Source organism: Tetrahymena thermophila (genome assembly GCF_000189635.1).
Source record: "Tetrahymena thermophila SB210 genomic scaffold scf_8254814, whole genome shotgun sequence".
In the NCBI taxonomy this organism is placed as follows: domain Eukaryota; phylum Ciliophora; class Oligohymenophorea; order Hymenostomatida; family Tetrahymenidae; genus Tetrahymena; species Tetrahymena thermophila.
Window position 1 is genome coordinate 438,158 of NW_002476570.1, and position 24,705 is coordinate 462,862.

Consider the following 24,705-nt stretch of genomic DNA (forward strand, 5'->3'; position numbering starts at 1 on the left):
AAAATATGAAAATGAGCTTGATAGGAAAGGTATTTTAAAAATTGAAAAGGTGGTATAATTTTTTATAGAAAAAAAATAATTAAAAATGTTAACATTAAGCAAATTTAAATCTAAAAAAGTAGATTTAAATTCCAACTCTAAATCATTTTTTTAATACTAAAACCAAGAAAACCTTGTAAATTATTGTAAAAATTATTTTATAATAAAATATTTATTATTTATTATTTAGGTTTTAATAGTCGATTATTAAAATCAATCAATAAAAGTGTATCATTTTTAATGTGTCTTTTTTTAATTTAGTTGTGGTTTAATAAGTCTTACTGTACAAAATTTTTTGAAAACTAAAATTAAATTAAAGCCTTATCAATTCTTATACATATATATCCTTGTTACTCTCAAAAATTTATTTATTGTTTTGAAAACAAAAAATGTCTTTGAAAACTACTTTAACATGAAATTAATATATTTCTTTTTTAGCAATATTTAATCACATCAATAATATTTGACAAACTGGAAAAAAAAACTTTTTTATATTTTATTTGCTTAATCTTAATCCAATAATAAATCATACATTACAAATTTATATATCTATATTCTTATAATTTTATTAATTGATTTATTAGTAAAAATAGATTACATATTTTGAAAAATTAGATACCACAAATAGTTTTGATTTTTGATTAATATATACAAAATTTCTAATGCAAATTATAAATTTTTGTTCTTTTTTCTTAAACGCTAAAATTTTAAATTTAAATAAATAAATGAATGAATTAATATAAACAATATTTGATTAGAGGTAAGGTACCTACCACTCATTTGCAAAAGATAATATCATTTAAAATACATTTTTATAAAAAAATTTATCTATTTTGTATTACATCCATTAATTAATCAACATCTAATTTATGATTATACCATTTCTTATAGTTTAAAAAAGCTAAATATTTTCAAACAATAATTAACCTTTGTTATTTAAGAAGAAATTTGGGATAAAAATTACAATTTTGATGATTCATAAAAATCTTGTATTTAGTTTACAAAATTAGGCAACTTATTCATTATTATATTCAATTAAATGCAAAAACCTGTTTATTATTTTCATAAACATTTTTTAAAGAATAAATTAAAAAGTGACAAGTATCTAGGATTAATTTAGGAAAATTAATCATAAAAAAATACATCTGACCAAATTTATTTTGAAAAAAATACACAAATACTTCTGTAAAAAATAAATTAATACATCGACATATGAGCTTGAAAAATATTTTTAGATTATCAGAATGGGCAAGTTTCACTATCAAATTACATAGAAGATCTAAAATTGAAGCATTTATCTTTCTAATCATTTAGTTTTTTTGGCTTGTAATCCCAATCACTATTGAATAAAAAAAGTATAATTCTTAGTTTTTTAATTCGAATGCGTATTATACCTTAGAAAAATTCTTCTAAAGCCAAAACTAACAAATAGTATTATATATTACTCTTTCTATAAACACATTCTTGATTTTGTTTTCAATATCAGATTCAGCTTGTTATTCTAATTTCAAATAATTATCTAAAATGTCATCTTACTACTTCAAAAAGATCTTTAGTGTTATTTTTTTGAGTCATGAATATGTTTTGCTCCTTCCAAGTATAAACAGCAGCTTAGCTACTTTAGGCAACTACCCTTATTTTTTATCTTATTTGAATATCGTTTTTTGCTTTTTAATAGGTAATTATATTATTTAATTAATTAAAATACGTTAAAGATTTTAACTTACAAAAGATAGATACATACTTTTATTTAATAATCAATAAAGTATAATGTTACTATTCAAAATTAGTTAATCAAATCTTTCTTTTAAACAAAGAGGAAAAAAGCTTTTTTTGTATTTAACCCAAATTATAGATACTTATAATAATTTTATTTAACTTTAATCACTTAGGAAGTTGTAGCTTGCTTATTGATTTTGATTATAGTCTGAGAAGAGGGAGCAAATTTAGAGATTTTCTTTAAAGAGGATTTTACCTGAAAATATAAATTGGAAAATCTGTACTATATATTCTTTTTTTTGTTTTACTAAATATATAAAATCTGAAAGTAAATTCTTTGATAGGGTTAGTGATAGGTCTGTATCAATGCGTTGCATAAATAAAAATGAAGATATTTAGGATTTAAGAAATTAGGATTGTTTCTTTTTTCTTGAGCTTATAGTTGATCATCATTTCACTAACGTCAATAATTTAGTATAATTAAAATATTGACAACTTTTTAGTACTAATATTCTTAGTTTAATTACCCATCTCCTTTATGATTTCAAAGTATTTGGAATAAAAGAGCACAGATTTAGATTTTTATATATTCCAACTCAAATCAATATACAAAGATTAAATTTTCCAAAGTGATTTAGTTTCTGATTAAATCTTATTCTTAATACAAAATATGTTAGATCAAATTAGTATTAACTACGTTTAATATTCTTCAAATCATTACTCGTTATTCTTAGAAGAGATTTCTAGCATTCATATTCTAAATTGTTAAAATTATCCTGATTGCTTTTGTTAACAAAATGTAAGTAAATTATTTCAATCAAATATTCAAAAAAGATATATAATATTCTACATTATTATAAATGAAAAATAAAGGAAACAAACAATCAAATTAACTCTGGATTTTTTGATGAAAAAGGAAGAGAAATGCATCTTTGCAGCTTTATCAATCAAATCCTCAAATAAATTCAAAATAGATTTTAAATCGAAAAGTCTTCTGCTTAATTCAAAGAAAAATGTTCGCTTTGTTTTAAATTTATTTACATTCATTTTTTAGTTGAAGTTTGCAAAAGGTAAAATCTAGCTCTAATAGAGTTAAGCTTATGTAAAAATTATAAGTTATCTACTTGGTATGAAAAGGTTTACATTGAATACTTAAGTCTTTACATTTAAGATAATTTTTCACAAGAAACAAAATTGAGCAAAAGTTTATCAAAAGCAATAAATTATGAAGATAATTTAACAAAATCATTTAGTCTTTATCAGGAATGCTTACTGCAAAAATTAGAATTAGTTGCTTTAATTAATTAAAATTATATTGATATTAATGTTCTCAATTAACTTTGCTCTAAACTGTTAAACAAAAAGAATACATTGATTTAATTATTTTAAATGCTAAGCAAATCACATTTAAAAAGTTAGATTTATCTGAACATTGTGTAAGAATTTTATCAAAATTTCTCTCATTTTAGAAGCGAAAAGTATTTTTTAGAATCCTACTAAGAAAGGAAAGTATTTGAAAGAAAAGATGAAGTTTTGCATTCTTAAATAACTCAAAAATATTAATTTGAATAAAAATCTAGTGTAATTTAAGTAGGTATTTAGCAAAAAAATTTTGGTAAAATTATTTATGCATAGAACTCTTTCTATGAGATTTTTGGATACCTACAATAAAATTGTAATCAAATTGATTAAATAGTACCTAATCAATTACAAAGTGGTCATTAACAGATACTAAAATAATATTTAACTTCTTTTAATATTCCCAAATCTAATATAGTGGATTTTAGTTTATTACTAGGATAAAACAGCTAAGGATGGGCAGTACCTATAAAATTAAAATCCATAGTAACTCTTCCATCAGCTGGATCTGAGGTTTGCATTACTGCATTGATAAGTAAAATAAAAACTAAAAATTCTTATATAATGTGTGAAATGCCCTCTACAATGCTAATGATATGTGATAAAAGGCTTTTCAAAATTCTTTTTAGTCATATACTCAATCCTAATGATGTAAAAAAAATATATCTTAATAAATTGATGCCCTATTATGCACTTATTTCTAAAAATATTCAAATTCATTAAAACTAATAAGAAGGAGTTCATAATATTTAAAAAACATTACTTTTCATACCAAAATCTATTTAAAATATGCAATTTTAAGAAATGACAAAATAACTTAATGATAATAATTTTGAAGGTTATGTCAATCATTTATCTGAAGAAATCTATTTTGTTTATTCTGTAGAATTTACAATAAAATAACATAGGAATTAATTTTTTTCGCATGACATCATCTAATTTTTATCCATTAATAAAATGTAAAATAATTAAAGCACGTCATTAGTAGTGAAATAATTTAAAGAATTTTTAATCAGCTTTATTGATAAAGGGTTTATCTCTCGCTCACCAGAAAAACAATCTTAGTTAAATATTAATTCACTAGATATGAATGTAAAAAAGAAAAAGCAATAACAAATGTTACCATAATTTTCTACTTTAGCTAGTTTTAGCTTTCCTTAAGATGAGTTTGAATCAAACAAAATTTTGGAATAATTTGAAAAAGATTAAGTAAATAGCCAGCGGTCATTAGGATTCACTCAAAGATATAAATAAATTGTTAATTCAGAATAAAATTTAATTATAGAATAATTAAACAATAATAAAATAATTAGCAAACTAAATCTAGATTCTAGGTCTAAATTAAATTCAAGTTCTATTGAAAATATTGAGTTATTTTCAAATCCGAATTTTCAAGAAATTGACTTGTAAAAAATAGAATGTAATAAAAAAGACTCTATTTAAAAATTTGGTTCATAAATTTTAAGTTCTTAGAGATTGCTAGATAATCAAATCAGTATTTATTCTCCTATTTTCAGACCTACTGATAGTGTTACACCACATTCTCCTAAAAAAAATCCATATTTATTAACACTGAATGTGATACATGAATTAGACTAATCACAAGCTGAAAATGGTAATAACAACAATGTTTATTAGATTACTAATGGACTCAGTAAAAAAGACGAATCATTTCAATCAGATTAAGAGGATTCATATAATTAAATTGAGGAAAAAAATCAGTAATAAAAAAATGAAAGTATCAAAATACTAAATAATCCAAATTTTGATAATTTACAAAATAATATCAAGCAGCATGCGAAGAAAATGGAATTTAAATAAGAATAATTGCATTAAATTTAAAATTTAAGGTAACAAATAGAGTATTAATCATCTTAGTTAAGCAGTGATGATTCAAGTGATATAAAAAAATAGTTTTTTATAGAAAAAATAATGAAAGTAAAATTAAATAAGAGCTTAATACTTTTATAATTAATTGGAATTATGGGGATTATAACCCTATTAATTTTATAAATAGTCTCTTTTATATAGCTCAAAAAGCAATTTTAGTTAGAAACTTAGCACTTTATTAATGTTTCCTGGCCCATGGAGATTAGAACTTGTGATTCACTTCAATTATACTATTTATAATTTGTAAAATTTCAATCAAATAATATATTTTCAAGCCCTACAGACTATAATTGGATACAATTTTCATAGCTGAATAAAGAAAGAATTGTATATTATAATGACCACTTTTATGAGTTAAATAAATAATTTATAAGGTATAACAAGGATGATTTTCCTTACTTTAAAAATCTAACAATGTTTCAAATTTAATATAATTTTGTAAAAGATTATTACACTTATAATCAAATAATTCCATATTCAAGAAAGAATTCAATATATTATTTCTAGTATTAATGGTTTTATGGTTTTAGAAGATTTAGCACTAACGAAATCCAAAGTATAAATGATGAAGCTATTATTAATGAGAATTTTATCTTCTATTTTAATCCAAATACAGACTTACAACTAAGCATTGAAAGTACCACTTTGGATGTCTTAAGTTAAATAGAAAATTCTATTAAAAATCTTATGATTATAGCTATTTTATTAACATTTGTTATTATTTCTGCTATTTTGCCTGTCTATTTTAACATATAAAATACCAACCAAGAAATTCTCAAACTTTTTTCAACATTTGAACCTAGAATCTTAACATAAATGGTTTTTAATTTAGAAAAATCTATTTAATCAACTTTTTAGATGCAAAAATAAATGAAAAATTCTGATAAAATAGACATGTAAAAGCTATAAAAATAGCAAAAGACACAAATAATACTTGACTAACTGATGATTAAGATGCAAACAAATCCCAAAAACAAAGTGATTTCTTCAATGAATAACATTAAAAAAATATCTCCTTGGTTATTATTTACCTGTGTATTTGTATACATAAGCTTAATAATTTAGCCTATAGTTAATAACTTCATTATTTCTTCTTTGATTGAGTAGTAGGTTTTCAACTTGAAAGTTATGAGTAAGATTTAAAATATTTTTTTTTCAAGAAATTTAAATATGAATTTTTAAAAATAGAAACAATATACGATTTGAAGGCTCATTTTGGAAGTAACTTATATCTAAATATGGGTAATATTCTTGAAAGAATGTGCCAAAATTGCGCTTTTTTTGAAAGAGATTATTTTAAAGTTCGAGTCCCAGTATTTTTCGATCTTAACCAATAAAAATTGTAGGGTCTATATGAGGTTGTCACTAATTAGAGTGGTTACAAAAAGTACAATTCAGATCTATACGATTAGTTTCTTTTTAAAATAATGAAAGGAAATTTATGTGAAGCATTAAGAGATTACCCTTAATATCTAGATATGAATTTTACTTTTGATTTTAACTAATGTAACTAATTGTAATAAGATATTCTAACAAAAGGTTTCATGATATCTTCAAAGTACCTACTTGAAATATTTCCACCCTTATTTTAGTTGACTTAAAATAATGATTTGCATTTAGTTCAATAAGAAATAAAATAATGGGTATAGCAAGTTGATTTAATATAATTTGATGAATTTATCACATATATGATAAATACAGTCACTGCTTTAACAAATTTTATGATTGATATGAGTAATTAATATATTAAATTTGCAGAATCAGTAGAGTTATTCCTTTTAATATTTTAATGCATTTTTCTAACTATATTTATGTTTTTGGCTTGGAAAATATTATACAAGCGTCTGAAAAATTCTCTAATAGTAACAAGGCATGCATTGAGTCTGATTGATATAAATTATTTATACACGAATACATACATAGTAAATTACATTAATAAATTATGAGCCTTATTAATTACATATAAACAAATCAATTACTTTTATATTAAATGAGTGGTAAATGTATCATTTATATTACTGCAAAAGTTTTTATTTTTTTTTGTTTCTACTAAAAAGAGCGGATTTAACATTTTATTTGAAGAAAAATTATAAAATGAGTCATTTCTTTTAAATTACTTAAATACTTTTAAATATTTTTTTGTTATTTATGAAAACAAAGTAATTCAAATTAAAAAATATTTGAATTGTTTTTTTATGAATAAGTTTGTATGAAAATTAAACTTTGAAAAATTATTTTTAAAATGGCAAATAAAAATCATATTTTAATCATTCTCTTTAATGATAAAATTTTGATTTACCAAAAAATAAATAATTACTAAATTTAGATTGGTTAGTAACTTATTTATCTCCAAAAAAAGATCAAAAAAAAATTATTAAAAAAGAAAATCAGATGCAAAAAATTTTATTTAATTTTCTTGAAAAAAATTTTTATTTGTTATTATTTTTGATAAAAACATAAGCACTGTTCTTTCATCAAAAATTAATTTACATCAATAAGTGTAAGCCTTTCTATTATTAAAAAATATTACAAATTCTATTTGTAAGTTAATATCATCTTACTTTATATTTTTTATGAATGGAATAAAATTATATTTAAAATTGATATTTTGTATCAACCACAAAAAAATATTTTAATTCTTTATCAATTTTTCTTAATTCCTTATAAATTTTACTATTTTAAATTGAAATATTGCTTTTTTATGCATAATAAAGAACTTGCAAAATTTTGATTTCACAAAATTAATTATAATAAAATCAATCAATAATGCTGCCTGAATTATAAATCAACCATAAAAAATTTATTTTACATAATATGACTACCCACGCACTAATTTGTTTGATGAAATTAATTGTGTTTACTTAAGTATAAATATATATGTGCCTTCTTCTATAAATATAAATTTATAATAACATTTAAAATTAGGATATATTTATAATAATATTTAAAGATTTTACTGAAAAGAATAATATAGAAAATTTATTTTATTTTAAATATCTGAAAAGAGATTTATTTTGGTTATTTTTTTTTAATAATTTTTAAATTTTCTCTACTTAAAAGCATGCTTTTTTTTTAAGTTATTTTAATAGACAAAGTGTTATTTGAATTCTTACCAAACATTCATTTAATTAAAACCAACTATGATTGTTATTGTGAAAATTGTAATTCTTAAAATAATAATTATTGTAAATTTATTAAGCACATTTTAAAAAAATGAACAAAATTAAGGAATAAAAAAGCATATTAAATTAAATATATATCTATTTTTAAAAATAAATCTATGAAGATTTTCATTATACTAGAAGGAATAAGTTAGTTGGGATGTCACATATTATAGTTCACTTCATTTAGAACACTTTTATCCTCTATCAAACTTTATCGCAAAGACCTGTTATTCACAATCATAATGATATTATCTAATTTTAGATCTAAGACATGGATAGCCCTATTAACAAATTAATATGGCAAATCACCTTTAATTCTTGCTTAACAATTAATATAACAATGACATTTCTTCTTATTGTTAACATAATTTGCCATTTAACTTAAAAAACAGACTCAATTGTATTTAAAATAAGTGCTACCATATTTAGCGCTGTATTGAAATCTTATGAATATCTTATATTTGTCCCTAGTGTTTGGAGTACTATGCATAACATTCAAAATTTGGCAATCTCTATTTCTAATTTATTCATCAGCATTCTGATTGGTATTAAAATTTAGTTTTATTTTTGCAATTTCAGTTTAAAAATAATTTTTTGGCTTCATTTTAATAAAGAAAGCAATAATAATTTTTTAATTTTTTATTAATTAATTAAATAAAATTAGGGTATAGTTGTGGTGTTGTTGATTTTAATTTTTCTTTGAAGTAGAAAGAAAAAGACTTCTTGCAAAGAGCTAGAGTCAGATTTATACATCAATTTAAAATTACTTTTCAGTATATTTTGATTATTAGTTTTTCTTTTATCTCATCAAAAACACTTTCAAACATACTTTGGGTAATTTATGCAAGCCTCAAATTAGCTGTGAGCATTCTTTTTAAAATATATTTTGAAGAGGAGGCAAGGATTTGTTATGCATCTAACTTGGCATTTAGTTTAATAGTTTCATTTACTCTCCTATTTGAAACTATTTTTGAGTCGAGAAATACTTTCTTTCTAGTTATGGGCATTCTATATCCATTAAGTTATAAATTGATAAAAATGACAGAAGAATCTTTTTTTATCAAATAAAATAATTTATTTGTTCTTTTAGATACTATAGAAAGTAACTTTGGGTACAATCACATGAACAAAATTATGTATGAGTTGTATGACTCAATTACTAAAGGAGGAGCTTACTATTTTGCAGATTATGCTCAATCAAATAAAAAGCAAGCTTAAATATTTTTGGAAAAAATATCAGTTGAGCATAACCTAAATTGTGAAAAATACCCAAATTGTTTTTGTGCAGTATAAGTAAAACATATTAATTCGCTAAATACTTAGATTAAATTAAAGTATAATTTAACAGGATTAATCAGATAGATGGAGTAGAATAGTTTCAGACAGCAAGAGATAGGAATATCATGAACACTTCTTAAATGAAGCTTGTAAGAGAGTTTGCAACGAAATGAACAAGAGGAAATCTTATAATTCAAGTTTTATGCTTTTTTATTTAAGCTTTTTAAATGATGTTTGTTCTTCAAAAGTTATGTTTTTGTATAAGTTATATGAATTAAAAAAGACTGATAACTTAACATATATGGACATGCTTTTTATAAATAATTCTCTTGAAAGGGTTATGTAGCTTTGTAATTAGGCAGAATTCCAAGAAAGATTTAATTTATGTTCTATCATTTAGCTTGAAGAGTAGAAAGAGTATGCTATGTTTCTCCTTCAAAAGTGTTTATATCAAAAATTAAGCATTATGAACCAAGTTAATCAGGACACGATAAATCTAAATGATTTAAGATAAGAAATGATCTAACTGACTGACATTTCATTCGATCTAAGGAAGGAAGTAATTAGCTTAAATAGAATTATTCCTAAGAACCATGTTGTTATAAATTTAACTCATAATTATTATGACCATTTTTACACTATTGATAATGAAAAAGAGATCAGTAAATTAATAAAACACTTTTCTAAAACAAAAAATGTATAATTAATAAACGATTACTAGCATATATTTAGTAGTTCTTATTAAAGTTGTGTAGTCTTTACTAAAATAGACAAAGATGATAGAGGTAAAATTTTGAAAGCAACTCAAAATTTTTTTTAACTATTTGGTCACAAAGACTATGAAGGATAAAATATCTCTGTTTTAATGGATTAAAATATTTCTTAGAACCACAATGAACTTATATCCTCATATTTAAACACACTAAATAATACTAACAATAGTTTGAAATAAATACCTTTCGTACTTGCTAAAAATAAACAGGGTTGGGCAGTTCCGATATAAATAAACTTAAAAATGGAATTTTTCAACTCATAAGTTGATGGAGAGATAGGTATTGCTTGCTAAATAAAGGATATAAAGGATTCGCATTCAAGTTACTTAATGCTTTCTATTGATGACCTTAAAATAAAGCTATGTTCTCAACAGTTTTTTGATGATTATTTCTCAAAGATTTTTTCTTAAAAATAAATATAAAAATTATCATTTGACTTTTTTGTTCCAAGACTTTAAAAAATAAAATTTACTGGCTACGAGGATTTTTAACATAACAGCAAATAAAGCTAATTTGAAACATTAGCCTTTCTGCCTTCTCAATATTACAGAGATAGTTTTGAACTCTAAAATGATTTTATAATCACTGATAGAAGTGAAGTCTATTTATAAGACTCTCAATATATTAATTTGAGACCTTTTAAAATTCAATATAAAATTCACTTTTATTAGAGCAACTTGATGAGATTTTTTGTTTTTGAAATAAACCATATTAAGCCAATTTAAACTAGCAACAATCCAGAAACTTTAGAGTTTTTGAGATAAGAGATAAAGTAAGTGGACTCCGAAAAATTAATAGAGTACAAAAAATAATTTAGCTTAAACTAAAGTTAAGGAGAATAATCAGCATTTAGTAACTTGGAGAGCATTGGTATTAATTAAAAAAATAAAATATTCTTTAAATTAAATTATTTCTTTTTTAAAAAGCAAAAGTACTCTCATAGAAGTTTTAAGCTTAATATCAGAGCATAATAAGATAAAGTTGTAATAACAATAACTCAGTAAATATAGATGCATGCTTAAATTCTGATTTTTAGAACATGGAGAAGGATAATACTCTGAATAAAAGCTCTCAGCTACTTATTAGTCCACGTTTTGCCTAAAAAGATCCTTCTACATAAATTTCTCATGATAATTTGTTTTCAAATCAAAAATTAAATATGACAAAACAGATAAGCATTCAATAATCATATTAAGCAAGTTAACTAATTGAAAAGCAGGATTTTAATAATTTTAAAATAACCCTCTAGATAACTTAGATGAATAGCTAAAATACTGAGAGATAGGATTATGTTAGCCCTCGCTCATAAATTTAAGATCTTCTATCAGCAAATTAGATGTTAGTCAACTCTCCAAAAACAGATTAATTCAATGAAGATGAAGTAGAAGATAACTAGTTTGATATTCTTAAAATGTAAAAAAATTAATCTATCAAATTATAGAGGAATGAAAGTAAAAGATTAAGATATTTTTAAAGTGTCTCAAATAAATAATCATATATTTCAATAAATTCTAATTAACAAGATGAACTATAAACATAAAAAAGTAAATTTATGCAGTTATAAACACTTTAGTCTTAAGTTTAAAAAGATAATAATGCTTAAAAAATGTTTAATCTTAAGTAGAAAGAGATATAAAAACAAAAACGCAAAAGCAAAAAACTAAAACAATTTACAGCTAGCTTGGCAAACTCATCAGATTCTCATGCAAGTAGTATTTAATTATCGAGAGTGAGCATATTAAAGCTAAAAGACCTGATAATAAAAAAGAAAGAGGATCAAATAATAAAGAGGGCTAAAATATTTTATTTTTTTGCTATTGTTATATCTTTTACAGTGTTTTTAATATCACTAATTGTTATATTTGAAAACAGTTCGAATTTAAAAGAATATCTAATAAACTTTCTTTATCCTTTATAAATGAAACAATACTTTGCAAATTTTTTATACAATAACCAAGTTTAGCAATTAATTTCATTAGATTTTATTTCAAGTTAAGGACAATTAAGCGCCTTGAATTCTACTGCTTCCTAATAGAATTAATAGATTTTAAACGATATGCTTTAAACAAATATCAAACAAGCCTACAGTTAAAAATAATAATAAGCTTAATTCGATTAATTCTACTCATAAGATTCATAAGTAGTTTTTTTAAAAGACAAACTAAGCTTTTTAAACAGTAATTATGAGATTTTCACAAATTAAATAAGTTTTATTTAAATAATTAGCTAAGCTATGCAGAGTCTATATTCACATTATGATAAAACTGAAAATTATGAAAATCAAGAAGGAATAACCATCCTAAATTACAATAATTATATGAACTCCTTTGATTAATTTTAAAATAAAATCTTTAGCAGTGTCTAAGATTAAATTAATGACTTGATTCAATATAGCTTGATGAGCATGTGTTGCTTTATGATAGTAATTTCACTAATAATAATTTTAAGATTGTATACATAATATGCAACAATACAAAAAATCTCAAATGTATTAAAGCTCTTTGCAACACTCTCTGGCTCATATATATAATCAGAAACAAATTCACTAATCCAGTGTCTTTAACAAACTAAGTCTTAACAAGTAAAGAGGTTTTCAATGATCTAATCTTTACACTCTAAAGAAAATTAAAGGATTATTGAAGAATAATTGTTTTCAAATAAACTGTAAAAGTTTGATAATTATTCTGCAAAAAAAAAAAATATCTCAACAACTCTACCCCTCAAGATTTATCCTAAGTCATTTTTATTATTTTCTTTGGTCACATTTTTAGTTTTATAGTCTACGCCGATTGTCATAACTATCCCCACAAATTACCTATATCACTCAATAAGCGATTTGCTAAATACATCAAGTAAAATAAATTTAACCACTTATTTATTTATATTTAAAATTACAAAATAATAATTTTTTTTACTTCATAAAAAATAGTTTATGCAAACAATCTTTAAATTAATGTTAACGCTAATTTCTATTTCACACAAGGAATGTTGCTATATAAATTTTATCCTAATTACAAAGTCGAATATAACTCACAAGAATTCATATAAAACTAATAAAATGCAATTAATCAAAAATAAGTAGTTGTTTAATCATTTTCAGATTCAGCAAATAATCTATAAGGTGATTTACGTTTAAATTCTGCAGAGATAACTAATTATATAAGTAATGTTTTATAAGGTAACTTATGTTCATTATCAAAAACAGAATAAATTCTTCATAGTAGCTGCTAAGATATTAATAATGGTATTCTAATTAAAGGAATTTTAGTTTCTGTTAACATGATTTATACTGAGTTACAACAAATTTAAGAATTAATCACAAATTAAAAATTTAATAAGAATTTGAGCTCGAGTGAAGTTTTGAAAAGTTATGATGACACTTATTCATAAATTTATGTAATAAACGAAACACTCGTTTAATTAAGTGATTTCATAAGTAGCTAAACGAAAGATCAAATAGATTTTATTCTAAATCTCAAAATAGTTTTATTAACGACTCAGTTCATTCTTGTCAGTGCATTTATATACTATTGCGTTTTTTATTTCATAAGATAGAAATAAAAAGAATTGCTTTTGACACTCAACTATTTTACTATCATTAGTGATTAATAACTAATAACAAATACATATATCAATAACTACATTTTGAAAATGAAATGATCTTTTAAGAAAATTAAAAATAAAAGATGATTGATTGATTTATTTATTTATATTTTTCTTCATAATTATAAATTAATAATAAATTAACCATCATATCTATGAATTAATCACATATCAAGCTATAAAATCTACATATTATAAAAAATAGAAAATTCAAGTGACAATATTTATACACAAAAACCTATTAATTATATAGAAAATTAAATTATAATAATTTATCAATTCTAGCTTGAATACATAAATATATTTAGTTATCAAAAATATTCTTTAAATGTATCTTTATTCTTATTTTTTTAAATATGAGAGTTTCCTTTTATTAATAATTTAAAGAAATATAATACACAATTAAAAATAGCTATATTTACTTTTTGTTAATTATTAAAGTAGATGCGTTTTTAAGAAAAACACATATAATCGTTTGAATTTTATTAATAATATTTGATCAGTATTATTTTTTAATCAACCTAATAAACAGTTGAAATATATCTTTAATAAACAAATTTTTGAATGAAATATATCTTGCCTATCTTGCTTCTTAAATTTAGTTATTTTCTTCAAATCTTGTTGAATTAACTAACATTTTTAATAAAATACATATTCTTTTTTGAATTATCAGTTTAAATTTTATTCAAGAATAAAAAAAATGAATTTTTAAAAAGATTATATTTTTATCATATTTTAAATAAATTTATTCGGCAAGGCATTGAAATTTTTTTATTCAGCATTTTTATGAAGTAAATAAAATCAATGTTTTTAAAAATGAAGGATGTTTACTTCTCTTATTCTTTTAAAAATGATCATCGAATAAAATATGTATTAGCACTAATTATAATTAATTACAAAATAAAATGAAAAGTTATTTTAAAATAATTCCGTTTATAAAATTTGAATGTGTATAGAATTTTGATTGTTTGTTAAAAGGGTTCTAAAAATAAAAAATCAATTAAAAACCAACAAAACTTTAATTTCAAATAAGATTTGATTGATAATAACAAACAATTAAAATATTAGATTTTGAAGATAGAAGTATAATAATTATTATTAACAATAGTAGAACAAAGTGATTAAGGGCGAATACAATTATTTGATCAATAAAAAAAGTATTTTCAAATGTTTGTTTTAAAATTTTGGAGAAATTATTAGGAAACAATTCTCTCAATTATTGAAGATAAGCCAAGGATAGAAATTCCATTAACTGTTTTTAAATTTATAATACTAATATCTTTTTTGTAGATCTTAATGTATCTCTTTCATGATCAATCAGATTTAAATTCTGATAATTATAAATTAAAGTCTGTCTTTAATATTACTGAAATGGTTTCATTAGTAAATGTCTTAAATTTAAAATAGGATGATAATCTATCGATTATATTTTACGCTATAACTTAAATTTTGATATATGTTTACTTTTTTTATGTAACAGCATTAACACTAATCAAATAGTATTGGAAAGATTTTTTCGCTAAAAATCAAACAACAATCATAAAGATGAATGAGTTTCTCAATATTTATTTTACATTTTACTTAAATGTCTTTCTTTAACAGTATCTTGAGTTTAATTGTTCTCTTATCTTCTGCAGCGGAAAGAGCTTATTAAGTAGTTAGCGCACTTCCTATAACGAAGGAAAGAGCTGCTAAATATAAAGTTGGTAATTAATAATGGGTACGTTTGGTCTAGTAATCTCAATTCTTACTGCTCTAATTATAAGTTACTATTTTAGAAACTATGAGTTTTTAGAGACAAATGCTTTAAAAAGGAAAGCGAGCATTCTTTTCTCATTAATGATATTAGTAAGGATTACAATAGTTTTCATAGATTTTAGTGGGTAAATTTCTATTTCTAAACAGATTTTGCATCTTTTTTGCTAGATTTATGGAATTTTAAGCTTGGCAGATTATTTTGTTTCCATACCCTTTGCTGATTAGGAAATATCCAGATTTTACTTAGTGTGTGCTACTTCCTTTGAAGTTATCGTTTCATTCTCTAACGTTTACTTTTTAACATCATTAATTAATGGTGAAGAAATGTTTTACATGAGTATATTAGGAAGTTTAATCTTAAGTGTGTCTGCACAATAAGCATTTAATTATAAATATGAAAATATTTTAAAAGGAAGTTGGTAGAGAGAGAAAATTATTCCAGAATTAGACTACTATTTAGAACAAATAGTACTTTTAGCTGAATAAAGTATTTATAGCGAAGAAGCAAAGATAAAGCTGTAAAAAGCTTATAGAATTCACTAAAGCAGTTGCAAAATAAGCACATGTGTTTGTCATTCATATTACTTGTTAAACACAAAGTCAATTAACGAAATCTAGCTAAATTCTAATTTAGAGTCAAATGCAAAGGATTAGACTGAACAAAGCTAATCTGTAGAAAAGGAAATCAATATCAGAATAATTCATAAATTTGTAGACAGCATATTTCAATGGATGTTTTCTTAAAGATGCATAAATTAGAATACTTAATAATTTGAAAAACTTTCTTTGAAGTACATCTCGTTTATGATTAAATACTAAAATAATCCAGTAAGAGCTTATTTCGAATTAAAGTCTCTGTTTTTAAAAAAGAATTCTTATTCTTTGTACTTTAAAATAATTTAAAGTATTATAAGCTCGAATATATAGGGTAAGATTGACAATACCTACAGCAATAGCTACTCAGGTGAAGATTAAAGCAAAAGCAGTAGAGATTAGATTAACTAAATAAAAAAATCTAAACTTAACATCAATTAAAAGAATGAACTTTCAGTTTCATCTATTTTTTAGATTGAAAAACTTAGCTAGAAGTTTATTCCTTAATTCCTGAAAGTAATAGAAAAAAAGTATGAGTTTTGGGTAAACCTGTAAAATGGATATAAATCTATTGGTGATTTCTAAGTCGAAGCAATAAAACTTATGAAATAAGTTAGAATTTTGAGAATAGCTTTCTTGTAATAAATGAAATAAATGTAGAGAATGCATCCTGAGGTAGATAACAACATATAGTTTTAAAAGTTAACTCAAATATTTCTTTTGTTCATAGCTAACGACACTATAAAAGCAATTAATCTGGAAGTATTAATGAATGAATTGAAAAAAAGAGATTCCATGGCAGAATTTGAAATGCTCAAAAATATCAGTTTAACTAAAGGTGATATCTGCATTCTAGAAATGAGCCTTTCCTAGAATTTCGGAAATATTGTAAGTCAAAAGGATGATAAAACAGCATAGTTTTTTGGCTTTTAAAATAAAGATAACTTCTAAAAAATTAATCATATAAATGATTTAATGCCCGATTTCATTGGAAGAGCGCACAACAGAATTGTTAAAAGCTTCATTTAAGGTACTTCATACAGGGCTAAAGCTGGTATAACTACTCTAAGCTCGTTTATTAAACAGAATGATGGATATCTTCAACCTGTGAAAATCTATTTTGAATTTTCATATACTTCACCAATAGATTTTCGTATGTATGGAGTATTACTAAAAAAAAGATAAAATGAAGAATATATTATTTTTCATAGATCAGGTAAAATTGTTGGCTTAACAAAAAAAATTGCAAAGATATTATTTTAGGAATTTCATGAACTACCTAATGGTGACGTAGCTGTATAAAGATTAAATGCTCTTCTCCTTATTCCAAGAATTATAAAAAGGATACAAGAAAACAGAGATAATATTTTTCAAGATTTAAAAAGTAGATTATTGATAGATTAACTTACAAACTCTGACTAGAGCGAGCTCTAGAGTAATTCACAAAAAAGTTCTTTTACTATGAATACTCTTATTGAGAATGGATTAGGATCACTTAAGTTTTACTCAAATCCTTATAGTATTTTAAGGAAATTTCTAAGCTTTCTGAATAAAAAACACCTTTAATCCAATACTAAATCTAAAATCAAAGATAAATATGAAAACTTAGATATTTTAGATAAATAATTTTTTAGAATTTTGAAGTAATTCTAAGATTATGAAGAAGGCCAAAGTACTAATAGAAGTAATCATGATTCTTCAGAGAGACTTTTGTCTAACAGAGAATTATAATAGGTTTAATCATAAGAATTAAATATTTTTAAGAATGGAACCGGAGTTAAAACAATAAGCACACAGAACTCTAAAAAATATTTTGTGATGGAATATAAAATGAAATTCAATTATTAGCTATAATTTTGCTTTATTGATTAAAGTAGAAATTAAGGCACACAAACGAGCTAAAAATAGAATAGTTCATTAATTCAAAATCAAACAAATTAGAAGAACAGCTATGAAAATTAATTTAAAGATATTTATTTTCTTTTGAAGATGGAAAATATAACCACAAAATGTAGGCCTATAAAAAAAAAATTTAAAGGTTTGGAAGCTTTTGTTAGAAATCTTGCTAAATATTTTAGCTCTACAACATCTATTGTTTAGATATACAATTAAATTTATAAATTAGAACTCAAAAGTGATTTAAAGCAATAAATAGAAAACAAAGCAATTGATAATTCTATTATTTCTGTTAATCAAGAAAAGTCAGAATTATTTTCCTCATTCCTGTCAGGCCCAATACCTTAATTTTCTTAGTAAGCAAAGGAGCAGTTTTTGAATTTTCCTAAAAAAATGGTCAGAACTTTGTAAAATAATAACCAAAATTCAAGTAAAATTATAAATTTAACAAATTTTATATTTTTCAGAACTCATTTTGATAAGCCTAATTCTTAAACTTCCATTTTGCATAAAATTCATTTATTTTTCTTAAAATATATTAAAAGATAAACAAAATAACTTTGAAGCTGGCGATGATGATGATATTGATGATGTAGGTATTTCTGGCCATAAAAACAGAAGCGATAAATAAATGAAAAATACTTCTTCTGTTACTAGTAGCCAGGTACAACAAAGCGAAAGTGAAAGTGAAGACGATGATGATGATAAACTGAATTACGAAAAGCTTTTCCAATAAATAAATGGGTTAATTTTTAGCTTAAAATAAAATAAAGAATCTTAAGATGCTTGTAATTAAGCATTACAATAGCTGATTGAAAAATGTTGCACTACAAAAAGCTAGATAATTTTATTAGATCCTAATTATCCCATCAAAAAAATATTGTAAAAAAGGTCTAATGGCTTTGAATTAAGCAAAGAACTTGAAATTGCCTTCATAGAAAATATCTTTATGCAATAATATGAGAGCTTTAATACTACTTAAGGAGAGTAATTTGTTTAAAGAAATAATCATTCGTAAATTAATAATGAGAATGAGTAAACTCCAATGACATTTAGACATGAAATTTGTGATTTAGACATCAGCTAAGATCAAACTCCTTTTAAAAATTTACCCATTTTAGAAAGCCATACAAATAGATAGGGATAAAAAAAAGTTTTGATAAACAACATTGATACTATTGGAATTAACAATCACAATAACCACCTAACAGCTGAAGAAAACATTTTAGAAGTATCCTAAGTTAGTGAAATAAATTAATTTGATGATTAGAGTCCAAATAAAAATAAGCACAAGAAGTATATTGGGCAAGCGCTTGATATTTCAAATATAACTATAGGAGCTGATACTTAAATGTTTACTTAAATGAATTACCCTGAATAATACACTAATTTTAATACAGATACTGATAAGCTAGCTAAGCCTTAAATGAATAAAAAAATTTCTCTAGTGAGAGAAAAAACTAGTGAATCATTTTTAAATATATCTTAAAGGCCTATATTAAATACATAAAATATAGAGACAAACTATCAATATACTCAAGAAAGATAGCAAACATATCTAGATAACTAAATTCAAAAAGACCAACACAGAATATCATAGCAATATAGTAATTTATTGACAATTTAATGTTTTTATTTAATTTGTTTGCTTATAACCTTTATTAATAATTTAAACTAATAATGAAAAGGTTAATTAGACTAAAGCAATTTTTAGTTAATTCACAGCTAATTAAATTAAAAGCTTTCGCTTTAAGATAATTAACTGAATTATTCTCATGAAAATCAAGTAAAGAGTAATATAAATAATTAATCTAGCAAGCAGAAGGATATTAATTAACAAAGCACATTTAATTCTTCTAAAAAAATGGGTAATGAGGGAGATAATAATTCAAACGATTTTATGCACTAGTAAGCAGTTGCTAAACTTTTAAACCAGTAAGGAATTGTTGAAGGCAAAAATAGTTTGTAAAGAGCAAGTATTAGCTCTTCTAACAGGACTTCAAGTAGTTACGCTGGATTATTCCTAAAAGGTAAATAAATACATTTTATTATAAAATATTTAACCAATTTTTATTATTTTAATGATAGAAATTATTTTAAAATCAAAAATGCCTAAATCTTCGGTTCAATATAGGATAATTTTATTTTTATTCTTGTTCTCATTTATTCTACTCAATATAATTAATATTGTGATCATCAAGAGCGATATGGGAGTAAATTAAATTAAATTTTAATATTATTAGAAACTAATCTTTTAATGCTTTTTAACTTTCTAATAAACTTGAATATTTGAATTAAAATTATTTTTATTTTAAAATATTTAGATATTTACAAGTAATGTTGCAGTGCTAAGATATCCGCGCTAGTTTCTAAGAGATTATGGAAAAGCTCTTTTTGGATACTATATTTCTTTGGAAATTTAGCAAGGATATTTATATGATGATTAAGGAAAAGTGGCTAGTGCAGTTAATGATTATTAAATTCAAAGTATTTAAGAGTATAATAGCTTACTTTAATTATATTCTATATAGCTAGTTTAGTTACAGCAAGCATAGTTTGCTCACAATTCGACGTAAATGTCAAATTATTCTATATACATGGGTAGATAAGAGAGCAGTATTTACATATCAAATGATCTGTTGTTTGACATGCAATAATATTTTATTAATTGTTTAAATATGTCTTTTACTAATACTTAAAGAGTAGATTCGTTTCTCTATTTAAGATAGAATTACTTCAAATTTAGCTCATCAGTTGTTGATTCAGTCAATTATTTGGTTAATGATACAATCAATGCAGTTAATAGTCTAATTAGTAAATTTACAATAGTAATCATAATTGCAATTTTTGGAATAATTTTTGTGTCAATAATATCTTTGCCTGTTCTTAAATCAATCAATATTTATGAAGAAAAAATAATGATGATAGTCACAAGAATAAATTTTGAAGCTTCAGAGATAGAAAAATGTAAGCTTTAAATTTGTATGGAATTAATAGATATTAACTAATTGAATTGGCTGAATTATAATTATTTTGACATATTCAATATACAATCATAAACTGAAAAAGAAAAAAATAATTTAGCAGCATCGAGCAGTCATCATAAGCCTGATATAAAATCTACTAAATTAAAAAGTAATACAAATGAAGTAAAAAATGTCATTAATTAGCTAAAGGATCAATCAAATAATTAATTGATGAATAGCGGTATGTTTTAAAACAACAGTATTGAGAAAAGCTTTATCTCTTTTAACAATTAATAATCTTAGCTTATACAATAACAAAGTTTACTAGCAGTTAAGTAAAACACACCTAAAGATGGCGGGTAAAAACAATAGCAGCAGTTTAAGCTTGGTAAAAATAAAAATTCCAAAGCTAAAAATAGCTATTTACTTTAATCTAAAATAGCAAACTAAAGCTTAAATGTATTTGGTAGATTTATTACTCTATTATCTCTAACAATAATGAATTGCATATACTTTTTAATTATTATTGTTTACCTAACATAGAGTAATGATCAATTGAAGGTACCTGTCTAAATGAATCAAAGAAGCATCAACTTGCATGTAATTATGACTAATCTTAAGATAGCAACAGAGTTATTATCGTTTGACTATTATATTATGGGTACTTTATGGCCTGACTATTAAATAACCAGTTTATAAAATTTCTTTGATTAGATGAACTAAAGTATAACATAGCTCAACCAGCTCTAATAGTAGAATACTGATATTATTTATGGAAAAAATCCTTTTCCATCTAATGTTCTTAACTAGATGAAAGATATTTATGAAGGTAGAGGTTGTTAATATTTAACAAAATATAAATGCTAAGATCTAGCTTAAGAGCTAGGAATAGTCTAGATTATAGCTGATAAAACGAAATTTGTTACTGAATACCCAGAGGTATTAGCTCCAAATTAACCTCCTGTAGATCAATTGGTTATTTTTCTGAACTCAGAACCTCATATGAAAAGTTTTATATATAGTTTCTAAAGTGAAGATGAATTGCTCGATTTTTACAGTACATTAACTAATGATAGCATTTCTACAGTATCCTTAGTTATATAAGATTTTTTATAAAACTATCTTATTTTTGCAGGTTCTATTTTTTCAATATGTATATTTCTAGTCATAACAATACATTGGCACTTCTTATTCAATAGAATATAAGAAATGAATTTACTTTTAACAATCATTCCTGAAGAAAAATTGTAAGAGGATGTCACTTTGCATATGATAAGATAAGTTCATCGTTTATGATATTTATATGAGCTAAAAACTTAAGTTTATTTTTTTTACTTTTGTTATGTATAAAAAATGTATAAATCAACAAATTTCATTAATTTTACTTTTTTATTTAATTATTTTCAAATTTAATTATTACATTTACAAGAATTAAAATTTATTTATTAAATATTTAGTTGATAATTTTCAAATATTTTGAATTTACTTAAAAAACTCTAATTCTATCTTAGCATTCTATTTGGTTAATTATTTCAAAAATGTTTGTTAACAAAACATGTTATTGTCTTATTAAGTCTAAATTTAAATATTTTAAATATTAATACAAGCTATTCAATATCTTGGAGTTTTAGAATCAATTAATTAATTAGTTGTTATCAGTTTCTGAATCTGAAGTTTATTTATAGCTCATATAATTTTTTAAGCTACTTACTTTAGCATTTTTTTTATCTAAATTTTTGTTATCATCAAGGTTTGATTATAGGTAATCTTATAGGTTAATTTTATCAAAATTTAAAAAATCTCATTTAGTTTTATTTATTTCATGTTTTAATAGAAAATTTAGGCATTTTCATAAAGTAAAAAACCCAAGAAAGTTTAAAATAACAAAAAGTGAAAATTGCAAAAAATTCATTTTAATTTTATAAATTTATTAATAGGAAAGCTAAAAAATTTAGTTCAATATCTGAAAAAAACATAAGTTAAATGAAAAACACTCAAATAAATGAAATAAGGGTTTAAAATATTTAAAAAATAATCTTTATTTTTAATTAAACAAAACAAAATTAAGAAATAATTTTTAAATTATTTATGGTAATTTATGTTTGATAAAAGTAAAAATATTAATTAATCATAATTTATTTAAATGTCTAGATAGCTATATTTGAATTTATTACTTAAATTAAAAATACTCATTTATTTTTTTCTGGATTATTTGCTGAGTAAAAATAAAAAGGAAATATATCAAGTATAATTTATTGTGTAATTAATAGTAATAAACAAATTAATAAATTCTTTTTTTCTAAGAATTTTTTTTGGAAATATATAAAATAAATTTAAAAATTTTAAAAAAATAAAGAAATTTATATTTTTTAGCCAATCAAATTTTAAATTTCCATTTTCGAATTATTTTTAAAATATGGAAAGAATTTTTGATAATTACATATAAAATATTATGAAAAAAATAAAACAAGATTGAAAATCAAAAAAATGTATTTGAAAAGTAGTTTTTGGATTTTGTTTTCTATTTATTATATATATGTTATTTAAACCTTTTTTAATTATTTTTTTTATAAATTAACAGTAATATGTCTGTTTAAAAATTTTTTTATACAGTGCTATTTAGATTTTCTGGAAAAATTCAAATATCTATTTGAGTCAATTAAATTTCCATTTAAATATAGATAAATCAATTGCTTTATTTGTAAAAATTGTTGGAAAATATGTTAAAACCATTGAGATATATAATTGAATTTGAATAGATCTACTTTATTTAGTTTCATTTAAGAAAAATAGTTGTTTTTATTAATTTAAATATCAATACAAAGTAATTTATTCGTTTAAAAAAAGTAAAAGGAAAACGAAAAAAATATATTCCTCAAAAAAGTTTAGAATATAAAAGCTAAATCATATATTCTATTTTAGGTCTTATTAATGACTAAATTCAATTTTTTTACATAATACTAGGACACCATTCTTTCCATTATAGAAGATAAACCGAGGATATAAATTCCAATAGCCATTTACAAGTTCATTATTTTGATTTCTTTTACTTAGATTATAGTCTACTTGTTTGGCGATTACACTGGAAATAATGCAGATAATTACAAACTAGAATCGATTTTTTAAATTTGCTCTTTATCATCTATAGTCAATATTTTGAATTTAAAGTAAAGTGACAGCTTGGCAATCATAGTTTACATTGTTTCTTAAGCGTTTATGTATCTTTACTTTTTATATGTTACATTTTTGACACTAGTTAAGCATTATTTTAAAGAGTTCTACTTTTAGCATAAGTCTACATTCATAATTATAAATGAAATATTAAACATATATTTTACTTTATACTTAAATGTATTCCTCTAATGGTTTATAGAGCTTAATTGCTCTCTGTTCTTCTGTAGCAGCAAAAGTATTCTATCTGTCTAAAGAAGTTAAAATAATACAAATTAATGTAGCATACCTACTTGGTAATCTATCTTATCTGCTTCGGGGATTATTTTGTCAATTTTTACTGCTCTAATAATAAATGTCTACTTTAGAAATTATGAATTCATTGAGTAGAATGCATTAAAAAGGAAATCAACTTATATCTTTACATTTCTTACCATTTTAAGAATTGTCATTATCTTCATAGCATTTAAAGGTAACTCAAAAGCCTTAGATTAA

The 24,705-nt window shown here is 22.7% G+C and overlaps 6 protein-coding genes across 6 annotated transcripts; 3 read left to right on the forward strand and 3 right to left on the reverse strand. All coding sequences in view use genetic code 6, as the record gives it.

The window, feature by feature from the left end:
• Window positions 1-2,121: 2,121 nt before the first annotated feature.
• Window positions 2,122-2,512, reverse strand: TTHERM_000414509 (transmembrane protein, putative; the record flags this gene model as incomplete). Its single annotated transcript, XM_012795421.1, has 2 exons — window positions 2,122-2,409; window positions 2,480-2,512. The coding sequence occupies 2 exons, from the start codon at window positions 2,510-2,512 to the stop codon at window positions 2,122-2,124; spliced, it is 321 nt and encodes a 106-aa protein (XP_012650875.1).
• A 1,721-nt stretch (window positions 2,513-4,233) lies between these two features.
• On the forward strand, window positions 4,234-6,898 carry TTHERM_00414510 (transmembrane protein, putative; the record flags this gene model as incomplete). Its single annotated transcript, XM_001007216.2, has 4 exons — window positions 4,234-4,967; window positions 5,538-6,139; window positions 6,196-6,741; window positions 6,849-6,898. 4 exons carry the CDS (start codon window positions 4,234-4,236, stop codon window positions 6,896-6,898), a joined length of 1,932 nt encoding a protein of 643 aa, XP_001007216.2.
• A 2,043-nt stretch (window positions 6,899-8,941) lies between these two features.
• Window positions 8,942-9,178, reverse strand: TTHERM_00414500 (hypothetical protein; the record flags this gene model as incomplete). The annotated part of the gene is made up of 1 exon (XM_001007215.1): window positions 8,942-9,178. The coding sequence occupies one exon, from the start codon at window positions 9,176-9,178 to the stop codon at window positions 8,942-8,944; it is 237 nt and encodes a 78-aa protein (XP_001007215.1).
• A 2,083-nt stretch (window positions 9,179-11,261) lies between these two features.
• TTHERM_00414490 (transmembrane protein, putative) lies at window positions 11,262-13,882 on the forward strand (the record flags this gene model as incomplete). The annotated part of the gene is made up of 2 exons (XM_001007214.2): window positions 11,262-13,074; window positions 13,152-13,882. The coding sequence occupies 2 exons, from the start codon at window positions 11,262-11,264 to the stop codon at window positions 13,880-13,882; spliced, it is 2,544 nt and encodes an 847-aa protein (XP_001007214.2).
• A 1,110-nt stretch (window positions 13,883-14,992) lies between these two features.
• Window positions 14,993-22,335, forward strand: TTHERM_00414480 (transmembrane protein, putative; the record flags this gene model as incomplete). The annotated part of the gene is made up of 5 exons (XM_001007213.3): window positions 14,993-18,503; window positions 18,619-19,680; window positions 19,762-20,103; window positions 20,162-20,286; window positions 20,398-22,335. 5 exons carry the CDS (start codon window positions 14,993-14,995, stop codon window positions 22,333-22,335), a joined length of 6,978 nt encoding a protein of 2,325 aa, XP_001007213.3.
• Window positions 22,336-22,672: 337 nt separating this feature from the next.
• TTHERM_00414470 (hypothetical protein) lies at window positions 22,673-24,647 on the reverse strand (the record flags this gene model as incomplete). Its single annotated transcript, XM_001007212.1, has 5 exons — window positions 22,673-22,806; window positions 23,214-23,254; window positions 24,001-24,334; window positions 24,378-24,461; window positions 24,500-24,647. The coding sequence occupies 5 exons, from the start codon at window positions 24,645-24,647 to the stop codon at window positions 22,673-22,675; spliced, it is 741 nt and encodes a 246-aa protein (XP_001007212.1).
• Window positions 24,648-24,705: the final 58 nt, after the last annotated feature.